We start from the raw sequence: 15,115 nt of genomic DNA, 5'->3' as shown, positions 1-15,115 counted from the left end.
GAACCATCCGACGTTGACATTTGAAGCTCTCAACAAAACAGAAGCTTAAAAAGTCAATGGGGTTTTGGCCTTCATAAATCCTAGATCCAGGGAAGTCATGGCCTTGGTCAGACCACTTTACCTGGAATCACACTGGGTCCCATTCTGGACACCACACCTTAAGGGAGATGTTGAGAAGCTGGAAGGTGTCCAGAGGAGGGTGACTCAAAAAAATCAAGGGTCTGGAGAACAAGCCCTATGAGGAGCGGCCTAAAGAGCTGGGCATGTTTAGCCTGCAGAAGAGAAGGCTGAGAGGAGACATGATGAGGGCCATGTATTAGAATGTATTACGATATAATACTGATAATAATACAATTTAATAATATTAATTACATATTATATATTAAACTAGCTGTGCCCAGCCACGCGTTGCTGTGGTGAAGTATGGTGGTATAGGAAATAAAGTATTGAGGAATTGGTGGTAGTTAAGGTAAAGGGTAAAGGTTTTCCCCGGACATTAAGTCCATTATAAATGTGTTATATAGCTGTGTGGAAGGGCCTTGACTCTACACTGCCATATAACCCAGTTAAAATCAGATAATCTGTATTTTATAGGCAGTATGGAAGTGGCCTAAGTGAGGCCTAACTCTGCCTTCTCCTGGGATGAGTGGGTTGCTTGGAGACCAAGTGGGCTAAAACTATTTAGGTGCTTGTGATTTCCTTTTTTTCCATCATTTTAAAATGTATTTATTTATGCAATGCTTTTGACACAAAATAAAAAGTGGGCGGAGCTTAGCCTTCTAACTGGCAGCAATTGGAAACAATCAATTATTCCTCTCCCTCTAATTAGGACTTTCTTTTTCTTTTCTTTTTGTTGTATGAACGCAGAGGCATGGATGAGGGGTTGTGCTGCCAAGTTTAGTGTTTCTGGGATGTGTAGTTTTGTTGTTTTGTCCTAGGCCGAAATTTCATTACCCTTTTATATATATAGATGTAATATTACTAATAATATTACAATGTAATGATATAGTAATTTATTTATTTATTTACAGTATTTATATTCCGCCCTTCTGTCTCACCCCGAAGGGGACTCAGGGCGGATTACAATGAACACATATATGGCAAACATTCAATGCCAACAGACAAACAACATACAGTATAGACAGATACAGAGGCATTGTAACATTTTTCCAGCTTCACGATTCTGGCCACAGGGGGAGCTGTTGCTTCACCGTCCACTAGTTGCTGTACTTCCTCATTCCTTTCCTCGTGTTTTGCTGGCAGTTTTATGGTGTTGTAAATTGGTTAATTTACAATTAGTTGGGCTACATGTTCCTGGCACTCGCTATAACTGCAATGTCAGTGGAAAAGAGTGACTTGCTGGCTTCTCAGCACTGGGAACGGTAGCCTGTTTGTAGAGGCCGGAGGTTCTCTGTGTGAGCGGACACCTGTGCCACATACACACATACGGGTTTTCACTTTTATTATGTACTAGCTGTCCCCGGCCATGTGTTGCTGTGGGAAAGTGTGGTAGTATGGGAAATATAGCATTGAATTGGTGCTAGTTAGTATATGTTATTTCCTGTATTTTATAGGTAGTGCGGAAGAGGCCTAAGTCGAACCCCCGGGCGCCATTGTGGCTTAGGTGGTTGCTATGACATCAAGGGGGCGGGGCCTACTCTTCTGACTGGCAGCCAGGAGGAGACCAGCTCTTCCTCATCCTCTGTAATTTGGACTTTATTTTTCTAGGTTTTTTTATTGAAAGACACAGATTGGATGACTATGTCTTTTGTGGCCAAATTTGGTGTGATTTGGTTCAGTGGTTTTGTTGTTTACTCCATGGGAAAAACGCACATTACATTTTTATATATGTACTAGCTGTGTCCGGCCACGCGTTGCTGGTGGTATGGGAAATAAAGTATTGAGGAATTGGTGGTAGTTAAGGTAAAGGGTAAAGGTTTTACCTTACATTAAGTCCATTATAAATGGGTAATATAATTGTGTGGTAGGGCCTTGAGTCTACACTGCCATATAATCCAATTCAAATCAGATAATCTGTATTTTATAGGCAGTGTGGAAGAGGCCTGAATGAGTCCTAACTCTGCCTGTCCCCTGGGCTGAATGGGTTGCTAGGAGACCCAAGTGGGCGGAGCTAAGCCTTCTAACTGACAGCAATTGGATAAAAAACAATTATTCCTCTCCCTCTAATTAGGTCTTTATTTTTCTTTTCTTTTTTGTGGTATGAACGTAGAGGCATGGATGAGGGGTTGTGCTGCCAAGTTTAGTGTTTCTGGAATGTGTAGTTCTGTTGTTTTGTCCTAGGCTGAAATTTCATTACTCTTATATATATATATATAGATATATAGATATAGATAGATAGATTATATTGTTATATTGACACAGGAGACATTGTTATATTGATACAGGTAGAATGGTGTTGGAACTATACAGTTTGCTGCAAAAAGGACAGCTAACGCTATTGCAAAGCTGCAAACGCAAGATTTCCATAGTAGGAGGATGAGAAATATCAGGAGACTATGGAAAAATCTTGGAAGGATGTTCTAGTAAGCAGGCCCACCCATTTTTAAAAAAATTAAAGTTCAAAAGGAGTTAGGGAGGAAGGAAAAAGGAATGTCAACTTACTTAAGAAATAGTAGTCTTGGCACAGCACTTCAAGGTCTTGGTGTGGAAACCCTCCTGATCGGATCCTGCAGGGTCCAGTCTGTTTCCAGCACATAATTTTAGGCAGTGAGAGACGCATCCCTCCTGAAACTATTTTTAACTTATTGCCACTCCCATCCAAGCAAAAAAGAAATCCTTCCTAATTTCTTGGTTGTGAGAAACTTTTTCCATGCCGGAGATGCCGAGATTTGTGTGTGTGTGTGAGCAGGCATATAAACTCACTGCTCCGAAGCGTTAGCCAATCTCATACTAGTTGATTTAAGTAGGTCACGGCAAAAAAATAACTTAAAAGTTCTGGCGTATTCTTTTGAATCCTCTTTCGCCGGAGACGTCGTGTCCGATGGGATGGCCTGTGAATCTGATTCCGTACGTTTTTGTCAATTTATGTGGTGGTTACGGTTACATATGCTCACATTTTATTATCTTTTAAGGAACGTGTTCCATTTTGGCTTGACTGCTCTGGAATCCCCGAAGGTCTAACATCATTCCAATGTATAGTGGAGGTGTCATGATGCCTATTACAGGAGGATTCTGGAGTTTGTGTACATTGGTGGTGTCTGTTTGAGAGTGTACATTTCGTTAGAGCTACCTATGAGGAGCTGCGAGTTCGTTTTCCTCAAAAGAGTTGGGAAAACCTGTTTGTAGGAGGACGGACATCCTTACTTGTTGGATAGTATCTCCACCATTTCCAACGCATGATGGAAGTTCAAAGTCGGACTTTCTGTGTGTGGTTTTGAATCCTGTGAATCGAAGCCATTGGTCTCCAAACGCTCTTGCCTTCAGCTTGTTCCACAAATATCACCAGATCAATAATTGTTGCTTTGCTTCTGCCCTTGTGAATGTTCACACTGAGGCATTTGTGGTGTTGTTTTTGTTATTTTTTATTGTCTGGATTGCTTCTTCTAGACTGCCGTTAGCTGCTTTGTGATTTCCCCGTAGTTTGAAGAGGCAGGATGCATATGCTGTAAATTAAAAAAAAACTTGCATACAATTTAAGCCACGGCTAAAATATAAGCTGTGCGACTTGCAATGTCTTGTTCTTTCACAAAGCAATAATTACTGCTTGTGGTTGGTGCGGTATAATTAGTGGATGCGTTATTTCCACCGAGGGCTGCATGCGACAGCTTGGAAGTTGGAAGATCTGTGTAATGTTTTAAAAATCAGAGAGTCTGTGTTTCAGCTTGCCTTTCCCAGGATATTGTTAAGAGCGCTTCCCAAAAGTTACAGGGGGGTTGTGTACGTGAAGCTGATTGCTTCATCTATTGAACCGTATTGTTCTAGTTCAGCCGTCAGGATCTGGCCGTCCACAGGAGACGGAGTTTGACTCAGATGCTGATTTGGATTTTGGGCCTCTCCAGGATTTGGATCAGAGCCCAATGGCTTTGCAGGTGCCTGAAGTTGTGATTCCAGAGGAACAGCTAATTGGGGAACAGTCCGATGTTCACTCAAGGCTGGATTCGCCAGGGGAAGATGTGTCTTTTGATTGGAGACAATCTATCTCACAGGACAGGAATAGAAGGGAGGTTGTGAGACGAAGTAAACGCTTGTCTCTCTAGCGCTCTAATGATTACTTTCCCATGTGAAGCTGTGAATGTCCTGACTCTCACTGCTCAGTAGCCTTCAGATTTCCTTAAAGATACCTCGTTCCCTGTTTTGGTTGCGGTGTCAACATTGCCATCCTTGGGAGAAGCATCTCCGTTCCAGTCTCCTGATCCTTGCCTTGTTCCCGTGCTGTTTCCAGGATTCTCAGTTGAGGATCGTGCCTTGTGACTCTCGAGTATACCTTGCCTTGTTAATGTTGTTTCTGCTGCTTTCTAATGACTGTCTTTCATGTGGATTATCAACAGATGGTTTTTACTGTGTCTTGTCTCTGATTCTCGCAACTTTGACTCTTTGTTGGATTTATTCAAGTCCTGTTTGTGGATTACAACTTTATAAGACTTTAATGAACTATCTACTGAACTGTTGAGGACATTATATTATTGGACTATTTGTTCTATTGACTCTTTTCATTATTTGCTTGCGCTTTTATATATATACTTCATTAAACTGCTTTGCTTGTGAATCTGGCTCAAGTGTGATTTTCAGAGTGCTCTCGTAGCCTTGGGGTGCAACACTTATAAATTTTTGATTGTATCCGGCCTCCAAGTCATGTAAGCTCTTCTTTTTGTAGTTTGTCGGCGAAGAGAAGCGCGTCGGAACCCGGACTGTCCTCGTCGGCCATCGCACTTTTTCTGAAACGGAGGCTTACGTTCCCCAGAAATTCTGCTCAAACCGGATCGTCTCATCCAAGGTCTGTGCATTCTGTTAGTATCCTTGTAGGATTGGCATCTCTGGATCAGGGTGGGGGACATTGGGTCTATGGCCACTTCCACCCCCAGAGTCTCAATCCATAACCCACGTTTTCCACTGCTGGGAACGAAAATACAGATTGAGCTTCATTGTGTTGTCGAAAGCTTTCACAGCTGGAAACTCACTGGGTTGCTGTGAGTTTTCCAGGCTGTATGGCCATGTTCCAGAAGCATTCTCTCCTGACGTTTCACCCACATCTATGGCAGGCATCCTCAGAGGCTGGAGGTCTGTTGGAAACCAGGCAAGTGGGGTTTATATAGATGTAGAGTGATGTCCAAGGTGGGAGAAAAAACTCTTGTCTGTTTGAGGCAGGTGTGAATGTTGCAATTGGCCACCTTGATTAGCATTGAAGACCTTGCTGCTTCAAAGCCTGGCTGTTGCTGCCTGGGGCAGGAAGCAGCCGGCTTTGAAGTTGCAGGGCCATTCAGTGTTAATCAAGGTGGCCAATTGCAACATTCACACCTGCCTCCAACAGACCCTGGACATTATTCCACAGATATATTAGCTCCACTTGCCTAGTTTCTAACAGTCCTCACAACCTCTGAGGATGCCTGCCATAGATGTGGGTGAAACATCAGGAGAGAATGCTCCTGGAACATGGCCATACAGCCTGGAAAACTCACAGCTACCCTTTGTACTACAGTAGAGTCTCACTTATCCAACACTCGCTTATCCAACGTTCTGGATTATCCAACACATTTTTGTAGTCAATGTTTTCAATACATTGTGATATTTTGGTGCTAAATTTGTAAATACAGTAATTACTATATAGCATTACTGCATATTGAACTACTTTTTCTGTCAAATTTGTTATATAACATGATGTTTTGGTGCTTAATTTGTAAAATCATAACCTAATTTGATGTTTAATAGGCTTTTCCTTAATCCCTCCTTATTATCCAACATATTCGCTTATCCAGCATTCTGCTGGCCCGTTTATGTTGGATAAGTGAGACTCTACTGTATTTGTAATTTTGCATCCTTAAATATTTGAATGAAGATTTGTTAGGAATGATGCTGATGTTTTATTGTTGGGATATTTGTTTTATTGTCTTGCTATTGTTGTCATATTTTTGTGTTGGGCAAGGCCCCATGTAAGCCGCCCTGAGTCCCTTTGGGGAGATGGGGTGGGGTATAAGAATAAAATTATTATTATTATTATTATTATTATTATTATTATTATTATTAGGAATTAATGCTTTTGATTTTTTTTTGTTGACATTCTTCAAAGTGCTGGGTGTATCTTACAGCAATTTAGCAACACTGTTTTTGCTAACTAGGAAAACATCTACAAATAAATCAACTTTGTTGCACGTTTTCCCCGGGGCGACTTCCAGTTTAAATACTTTGGGCAAAACAAACTTTCATAGTCTCTTCTACCCTCTTCTTCCTTTTTTTCCAAATGGTCCAGAGATGATTGTTTTCATATTTGCCGGTGGGACCAGCAACACCACCAAGGTCACATACCCAATGTCATCACCCGAGCCTCCTTATGTCATGATTATTCCCAAGCATTTGCACTTAGCTATGTGCCATTGTACGGCAATATTTGGAACCCTATTAGAAATGACAATATGCACCGAAACCCCACTTTCAGTGTGCATGTCATTTGTGCATTAGTCTGAGTATTTGTTTCTAAGCAACGGTGTGAGCTGTCCCGCTTGAGTCTTTTATTCTCTTTTTCTGCCACTTCGACTGGGAAGCCCAGTCTCATTGTGCCGAGCACTGAAGGCAGAACAAAAGGATTGGGTTTTTCTAAGGCAGGGAAACAGGTGGTAGGCAGAGGGGAATCCCGCAAAACAAAACATCAGCTTCTTTCCGTTGTCAGTGTAAAGTGGATTCTGCACATCAAGTGGTGTACATTAGCCTTGCCTTGATGTGCTGGGGAAATTCTCTTTACTGTGTTCTGCCAAGTGTCTTTTGGGTTGGCGTGAGACACGGTGAACTGCCATTTATTTTTATTTATTTACAGGGGACTCAGGGCGGATCACATTGCACACATAAAGGCAAACATTCAATTCCGTAACATAGAACAGAGACAGAGACAAGACGCAGGCACCGGGCTAGCCTCGAACTCATGACCTCTTGGTCAGAGAGATTTGTTGATTTGTTGCAGCTGGCTTGCTTTCCAGCCTGCGCCACAGCCCGGTTCATGCTTTTGTTTACCTGGTAGCTCTGATGCTTTTTACATGGCCTTAGTATCACGCAGCTGGAAAAGATCCCATAGGCCATCCAAACCAACCCTTTTTTGCAATGCAGGAGTACAGTTACTGTATATACTCAAGTATAAGCCAACCCGAACATAAGCCGAGGCACCTAATTTTACCGCAAAAAAACTGGGAAAACATTGACTCCAGTATAAGCCGAGAGTGGTAAATTTTAGAAATAAAAATAGATACTAATAAAATTACATTACTGTATATACTCGAGTATAAGCCAACCCGAACATAAGCCGAGGCACCTAATTTTACCGCAAAAAAACTGGGAAAACATTGACTCCAGTATAAGCCGAGAGTGGTAAATTTTAGAAATAAAAATAGATACTAATAAAATTACATTACTGTATATACTCGAGTATAAGCCAACCCGAACATAAGCCGAGGCACCTAATTTTACCGCAAAAAAACTGGGAAAACATTGACTCCAGTATAAGCCGAGAGTGGTAAATTTTAGAAATAAAAATAGATACTAATAAAATTACATTACTGTATATACTCGAGTATAAGCCAACCCGAACATAAGCCGAGGCACCTAATTTTACCGCAAAAAAACTGGGAAAACATTGACTCCAGTATAAGCCGAGGATTGTAAATATCACAAATAAAAATAGATACCAATAAAATTACATTACTGTATATACAGTAGAGTCTCACTTATCCAAGCAAAACGGGCCGGCAGAAGCTTGGATAAGCGAATATCTTGGATAATAAGGAAGGATTAAGGAAAAGCCTATTAAACATCAAATTAGGTTATGATTTTACAAATTAAGCCCCAAAACTTCATGTTATCCAACAAATTTGACAGAAAAAGTAGTTCAATACGCAGTAATGCTATGTTGTAATTACTGTATTTACGAATTTAGCACCAAAATATCACGATATATTGAAAACATTGACTACAAAAATGGCTTGGATTATCCAGAGGCTTGGATAAGCGGGGCTTGGATAAGTGAGACTCTACTGTACTCGAGTATAGCCAACCCGACTATAAGCCGAGGCACCTAATTTTACCACAAAAAAACTGGGAAAACATTGATTCCAGTATAAGCCGAGGGTGGTAAATTTCAGAAATAAAAATAGATACCAATAAAATTACATTATTGTATATACTCGAGTATAAGCTGACCTGACTATAAGCCAAGGCACCTAATTTTACCGCAAAAAAACTGGGAAAACATTGACTCCAGTATAAGCCGAGGGTGGTAAATTTCAGAAATAAAAATAGATACCAATAAAATTACATTAATTGAGGCATCAGTAGGTTAAATGTTTTTGAATATTTACATAAAGCTCACATTTAAGATAAGACTGTCCAACTCTGATCAAATCATTATTCTCACCTTGTTCAATGTAAATGTGCTTATGTGTCCTTTTCATAATAATAAAGATTAAGGAAAAGCCTATTAAACATCAAATTAGGTTATGATTTTACAAATTAAGCACCAAAACATCATGTTATACAACAAATTTGACAGAAAAAGTAGTTCAATACGCTGTAATGTTATGTTGTAATTACTATATGTATGAATTTAGCACTAAAATATCACGATATATCGAAAACATTGACTACACAAATGGCTTGCATAAGCGAAGCTTCGATAAGTGAGACTCTACTGTAATAATAAATAGAGTAAAATAATAAATGCAATAATAATAATAATAAGAAGAAGAAGAAGATCAGAGTGAAATAATAAATGTATTGATAATAATAATAATAAAAATAGAGCAAAATAAATGTAATAGTAGCAACAATAATAGAGAAAAATAATAAATGTAATAATACCAATAATAATAGAGAAAAATAATAAATGTACCATATATTCTTGAGTATAAGCTGACCCAAATATAAGCCAACCAGGATCCTCACCCGAGTATAAGCCGAGGGGGGACATTTTCAGTCTTTAAAAAAAGGGCTGAAAAACTAGGCTTATACTTGAGTATATATAGTAAGTCCTATATTAAGTATTAAGTCCTAAGGAAGATGGCAAATACCTTCTTCTCTGCTTCTATCCCACAGTACACCATCTGGAATTTCCTTCCAAAGAATCTCTTTGAACAGTTTCGAAGAATTGCCAACTTTTACTTCCTTATCATCTTCCTTGTACAGGTAAGTCTGCTTTTGCAGAGGTGAGCCAGTTTTTTCTCGAAGCAATACCATGCATGACTGCATGGAGCGCCGTTACCTTCCCACCGGAGCAATACCTATTGATCTACTCACTTCTGCATGTTTTTGAACTGCTAGTTTGGCAGAAGCTGGAGCTAACAGAGGGTGCTCACTCCACTCCCTGGATTCGAACCTGCAACCTTTCGGTCCGCAAGTTCAGCAGCTCGGCACTTTAATACGCTGCGCCATCGGGGGCTCCGCGAATGTTTTATTGTAATAGTATTTGTAATAATGTCAAGGCAATAGTATATACAATATATTGCCTTTATATTTTACAAAAGAAAACTACGCCTGAAAACAGATTCAGGAGACATACCTCAAGACAACTGTACCACTCATGCTTTTTACCAATGGTTTAGTTTTCCTTCGCCGAGATATTAACTATAGGTAAAGGTTTCCCCTGACGTTAAGTCCAGTCGTGTCCGATTCTAGAGGTTGGTGCTCATCTCCATTTCTAAGCCAAAGAGCTGGTGTTGTCCGTAGACACCTCCAAGGTCATGTGGCCTGCATGACTGTATGGAATGCCGTTACCTTCCCACCGGAGCTGTACCTATTGATCTACTCACATTGGCATGTTTTCGAACTGCTAGGTTGGCAGAAGCTGGAGCTAACAGCGGGCGCTCATTCCGCTCTCCGGGTTTGAACCTGGGACCTTTCGGTCTGCAAGTTCAGCAGCTCAGCTGTAACACACTGAGCCACTCATCCCTCTTTCCACTGCTCATCAAATTAGATTTCAAAATCTGTTTGAAATTCAAATAGCAATTCAGTTTCCCCCATCCCTATTGACTGTGCTGTTTCACTCAATGATAGATGTGAACCTGTGGTTATGGGTCACTTCCCATGTTTTTGCTTGTGACTTTTTTGTGCCTTTTTGAGAAGCAAGAGATGCTCCAAAACAGAAGAAAGCTTAGGCGTGTATTCATTTGTTAGTCTTCCTCTGAGCACCAGGGTTGGCCAGTGTTTGTCTCCTTAGACTTAGAGAAATAACTAGAGATTCCTTAGAATAATAACTGGAAAGCATAACCTTATATTAAACCATTTGGCATGACTGGCTGCAGTACAACCCAGTGAGGTGTGGAGGATTTTCCATGGAAAAACACAGCATCCGAAAAGTTTCCATCTCTTATCTCTGACTCAGTTGAAGATATTGTGTTCATGATCGCTGATATATCTAAGCAATCTGATTATGTTTGTCTGTAGACACCTCCAAGGCCATGTGGTCGGCATGACTGCATGGAGCGCCGTTACCTACCCGCCGGAGCTGTACCTATTGATCTACTCACATTTGCATGTTTTCGAACTGCTAGGTTGGCAGGAGCTGGGGCTTACAGCGGGAGCTTCCCGGATTCAAACTGCCGGCCTTTCAGTCAGCAAATTCAGCAGCTCAATGGTGTAACACATTGGCTGGATCTACAGTGCCATTATCCAATTTGAGAATGCGTATTGACTGCATTGAAGTGGATTATATTTATTCACTTATTCATTATTTATTTACAGTATTTAGGAGCCTCTGGTGGCACAGTGTGTTAAAGCACTGAGCAGCTGAACTTGCAGACCGAAAGGTCGCAGGTTCGAATCCAGGGAGCGGAGTGAGCGCCCGCTGTTAGCTCCAGCCTCTGTCAACCAAGCAGTTCGAAAACATACAAATGTGAGTAGATCAATAGGTAGTGCTCCAGCGGGAAGGTAACGGCACTCCATGCAGTCATGCTGGCCACATGACCTTGGAGGTGTCTATGGACAACGCCGGCTCTTCGGCTTAGAAATTGAGATGAGCACCAATCCCCAGAGTCGGACCCGACTGGACTTAACGTCAGGGGAAACCTTTACCTACCTTCGAACCTGCGACCTTTCGGTCCTCAAGTTCAGCAACTCAGCGTTTTAACATGCTGCACCACCAGGAGCTTCCAATTGCCTTATAAGTCCACTCCAATTAGACAAGATACACATTTGTTTAATAAGCTGAAATAAATAATTTGTTTAATAAATAAATAATTTGTTTAATAAAGATGAAAAGCGCTCAAGACTTGGCTGTTTGGTTGTGCATTTAAGTAAATCAGATCTCATTTGCCAAATAGTCACTGTTGAATGTTTTTAGGTTGAATGTTTTTATGATGAATGTTTTTTATATTGTGGAATGATATTTTAAATTGTAAGTCGCTCGGAGCACTCTGGTGGAGAGCGACTAATTAAGAAATAAAGTGAAGTGAAGTGAAATCCTGAAGCTCACAATTTGGAAAAGGATTAGATTTCCATCTTATTGATGTCAAACAGCTCTGCTCACTCAGGACTCACTTTTGGATCAGGACTCATTTGGCCATGTTTCTGCAGTGGCATTTACACTGCATTAGAAATGTGATGACTTTCAAGTGCGCTCTCGAAGAGAATCAACTTGGCCCGTTCTTGGAAAGTTTCCTCGTGCCCAGCGGAGCGTGAGGAATCCGTGCCTGCCGGCTTCCATGACAACCAGGACATGCTTTGCTAGATCCCCGTGTAGGAGATGAAGCAATAATGCTTGCCGGAGAAACTTGCTCCAGCTAATTAAAATAATGCAAAAGCAGCATCATTACTTAGATTAGATTTCTTTGAGAGATTTCTAATCCCGCACTGGGCAGTCAAGGCTGTCTTACTCCGGTACTTCTACATCTCAAAATTATTAATAGTACGACTTCATGGAAAGATAACGGCCACTGCTTCTTAAGAACAAAATCAACAGGAATCTCCAAGTTGCCTGTGGGGCCTTCAGTTGGAACAGGTTGAAAAGAAGGCTATATTTAACTTGAAAGAAATCAAAATAGCACCACTAGCCATGGATGCGGCGTTTCCGATCTCATTGCTTTGCAGTAAACACTGGGATGGCAAAGAGTGTGGAGATATGTCTGGAACAAAAAATTGAAATTTACTACAGCTGCCGAGATACGAGAAAATTGGTATAAGATGCAATTCAGGTGGTACTATACCCCAGTTAAAATAGCCAAATTTAGTAAATGGTCATCTAACAAATGCTGGAAATGTGGCAAAGAGATAGGAACTTTTTACCACCAATGTTGGAAATGCAAGAATGTCAAAAAGTACTGGAACAATATACATCAAATAACACAAAAAATATTACAAATTAAATTCCCACCTAAACCGGAAATGTACTTATTAGGCAAAGAGATGGGAACTTTTTACCACCAATGTTGGAAATGCAAGAATGTCAAAAAGTACTGGAACAATATACATCAAATAACACAAAAAATATTACAAATTAAATTCCCACCTAAACCGGAAATGTACTTATTAGGCAAAGAGATGGGAACTTTTTACCACCAATGGTGGAAATGCAAGAATGTCAAAAAGTACTGGAACAATATACATCAAATAACACAAAAAATATTACAAATTAAATTCCCACCTAAACCGGAAATGTACTTATTAGGCAAAGAGATGGGAACTTTTTACCACCAATGGTGGAAATGCAAGAATGTCAAAAAGTACTGGAACAATATACATCAAATAACACAAAAAATATTACAAATTAAATTCCCACCTAAACCGGAAATGTACTTATTAGGCAAAGAGATGGGAACTTTTTACCACCAATGGTGGAAATGCAAGAATGTCAAAAAGTACTGGAACAATATACATCAAATAACACAAAAAATATTACAAATTAAATTCCCACCTAAACCGGAAATGTACTTATTAGGCAAAGAGATGGGAACTTTTTACCACCAATGGTGGAAATGCAAGAATGTCAAAAAGTACTGGAACAATATACATCAAATAACACAAAAAATATTACAAATTAAATTCCCACCTAAACCGGAAATGTACTTATTAGGCAGAACAAACTGAATAAAAATCAGGATAAAATGGTCTTTCTGATGACCACAGCAGCAAGATTAGTTCTAGCAAAAGTCTGGAAACAAAAAAAGACTCCCTCCATTGAGGAATGGATCCTAAAATTATTAAATTTAATACAAATGGACACCTTGACACAAAAGCTGAGAGTTGGAAAAAAGAAAACGGATTGGACAGGCTTCAGAGACTTTATACAAAACAGCGGATATACATTTACATTAGATTTATCTGACGTATGACAGACAATATTCATAGAAGTGTGGACTGGATAATAAAATAGATGCGGAAAAATCTTCAAAACTAATACTCTTCAGGAGGACAATGGGAAGTCGAAAAATTTTAACCCACTGGGACAATGTGGGTCCTTCCCCCCCCCCCTTCTCTGCTATCTTTTCACCCACTTTACTTCCCCAGCATGTCTCTATGCTACCCCCACGGTTTTGTTTTCCTAGCTTTCACTGTAAAAATCACATAAAAATAATAAAAATCTATATTACAAAAAAAAAGATATGTCTCCATGACATATCCCAAGAAATGAGTCATAAAGACAAATATCCAACTGCTACTTATGTCTATGTGAGCATTACTACCACGTGGGAAGCCAGACACTGTGGTGAGAAGGGGAAAAATCACATACAGTAGAGTCTCGCTTATTCAACACTCGCTTATCCAACGTTCTGGATTATCCAACGCATTTTTGCAGTCAATGTTTTCAATATATCGTGATATTTTGGTGCTGAATTCGTAAATACAGTAATTACTACATAGCATTAATGTGTAATGAATTACTTTTTCTCTCAAATTTGTTGTAGAACATGATGTTTTGGTGCTTAATTTGTAAAATCATAACCTAATTTGATGTTTAATATGTTTTTTTAAATCTCTCCTTATTATCCAACATATTCGCTTATCCAACGTTCTGCTGGCCCGTTTATGTTGGATAAGTGAGACTCTACTGTATTCCCATTCCTCCATTTGTTCTCTTGGACACCGTCACTGGAAATGAACCCATATTATATAAAAATATAATGTATTTATTTATTTACAGCATTTATATCCCGCCCTTCTTTCTCACCCCGAAGGGGACTCAGGGCGGATCACATTACACATATAGGCAAACATTCAATGCCTTTTAACATAGAACAAAGACAAGACAAACATGGCTCCGAGCGGGCCTCGAACTCATGACCTCCTGGTCAGAGTGATTCATTGCAGTGATTCATTGTAGCTGCTCTCCAGCCTGCACCACAGCCCTAATTAATGTACATAATTAGGACCGAGTTAACAACAAAACCACTGGGCCAAATCACACCAAATTTGGCCACAAAACTAAACACTTTCCAAGGAGTGACTATCAAAAAAAGAAAAGAAAAGAAAACACCATGCCCGTATGTAGAAAGCGACCAAGCTTTTAAGCTGCAAGACTATTCAGTGCAATTCAAGCTGGCCAAACAAGGATTCACCTACAAAGGAAGTAGCCAGGCTTCAAAGTGGCTCTTCGATTGAAGGTGATACTCCAGCTCGCCAAACAAGGTTTCCCTTATAACACAGCCAGGCATTGAAGCTGCAAGGCTATTCAATGCAATTCAATCAGACCAACAAAGGATTAACTTTGGTAGAAGGCAGCCTGGCTTTGAAGCAGCGATACTACTCTGTACTATTGAATCTGACCAACCAAAGATTCCCCTAGGTAGCAAGCAGCCAGGCTTTGAAGCAGCGAGGCTATTCATTGCAATTCTAGCAGCCCAAAAAACCATTCCCCTAGAACGCAAGTACCTAGACTTCCAAGCAGCAAGCCTATTCCGTTGCATTCCAGCTCACCAAACAAGGAAGAAGAAAACAGCCAGGCTTTGAGGCTGCAAGGCTATTCACAGCT

The 15,115-nt window shown here is 40.2% G+C and overlaps 1 protein-coding gene across 11 annotated transcripts in view; it reads left to right on the top strand.

Annotated features, from left to right (window-relative positions):
• Positions 1–15,115, top strand: part of atp11c (ATPase phospholipid transporting 11C) — a 133,204-nt gene that overhangs the window by 35,258 nt on the left and 82,831 nt on the right. For 10 of the 11 annotated variants that reach the window (XR_010001029.1, XM_062963781.1, XM_062963787.1 and 7 more), the window contains exons 2-3: positions 4,835–4,954; positions 9,250–9,339. Coding sequence is in view for 10 of the 11 variants with exons in the window: in XM_062963781.1 (XP_062819851.1) it covers positions 4,835–4,954; positions 9,250–9,339 (210 nt within the window). In the remaining variant the exon portion in view is untranslated. Of the gene's footprint in view, positions 1–2,892; positions 3,028–4,834; positions 4,955–9,249; positions 9,340–15,115 lie in introns of those variants that run through there. The other variant, XM_062963784.1, reaches the window with a different exon arrangement.

Source organism: Anolis carolinensis, unplaced genomic scaffold (genome assembly GCF_035594765.1).
Source record: "Anolis carolinensis isolate JA03-04 unplaced genomic scaffold, rAnoCar3.1.pri scaffold_12, whole genome shotgun sequence".
NCBI classification, from domain to species: domain Eukaryota; kingdom Metazoa; phylum Chordata; class Lepidosauria; order Squamata; family Dactyloidae; genus Anolis; species Anolis carolinensis.
The sequence above is the reverse complement of the archived record's forward strand: the minus strand, read 5'-3'. Positions and strand labels throughout refer to the sequence as shown.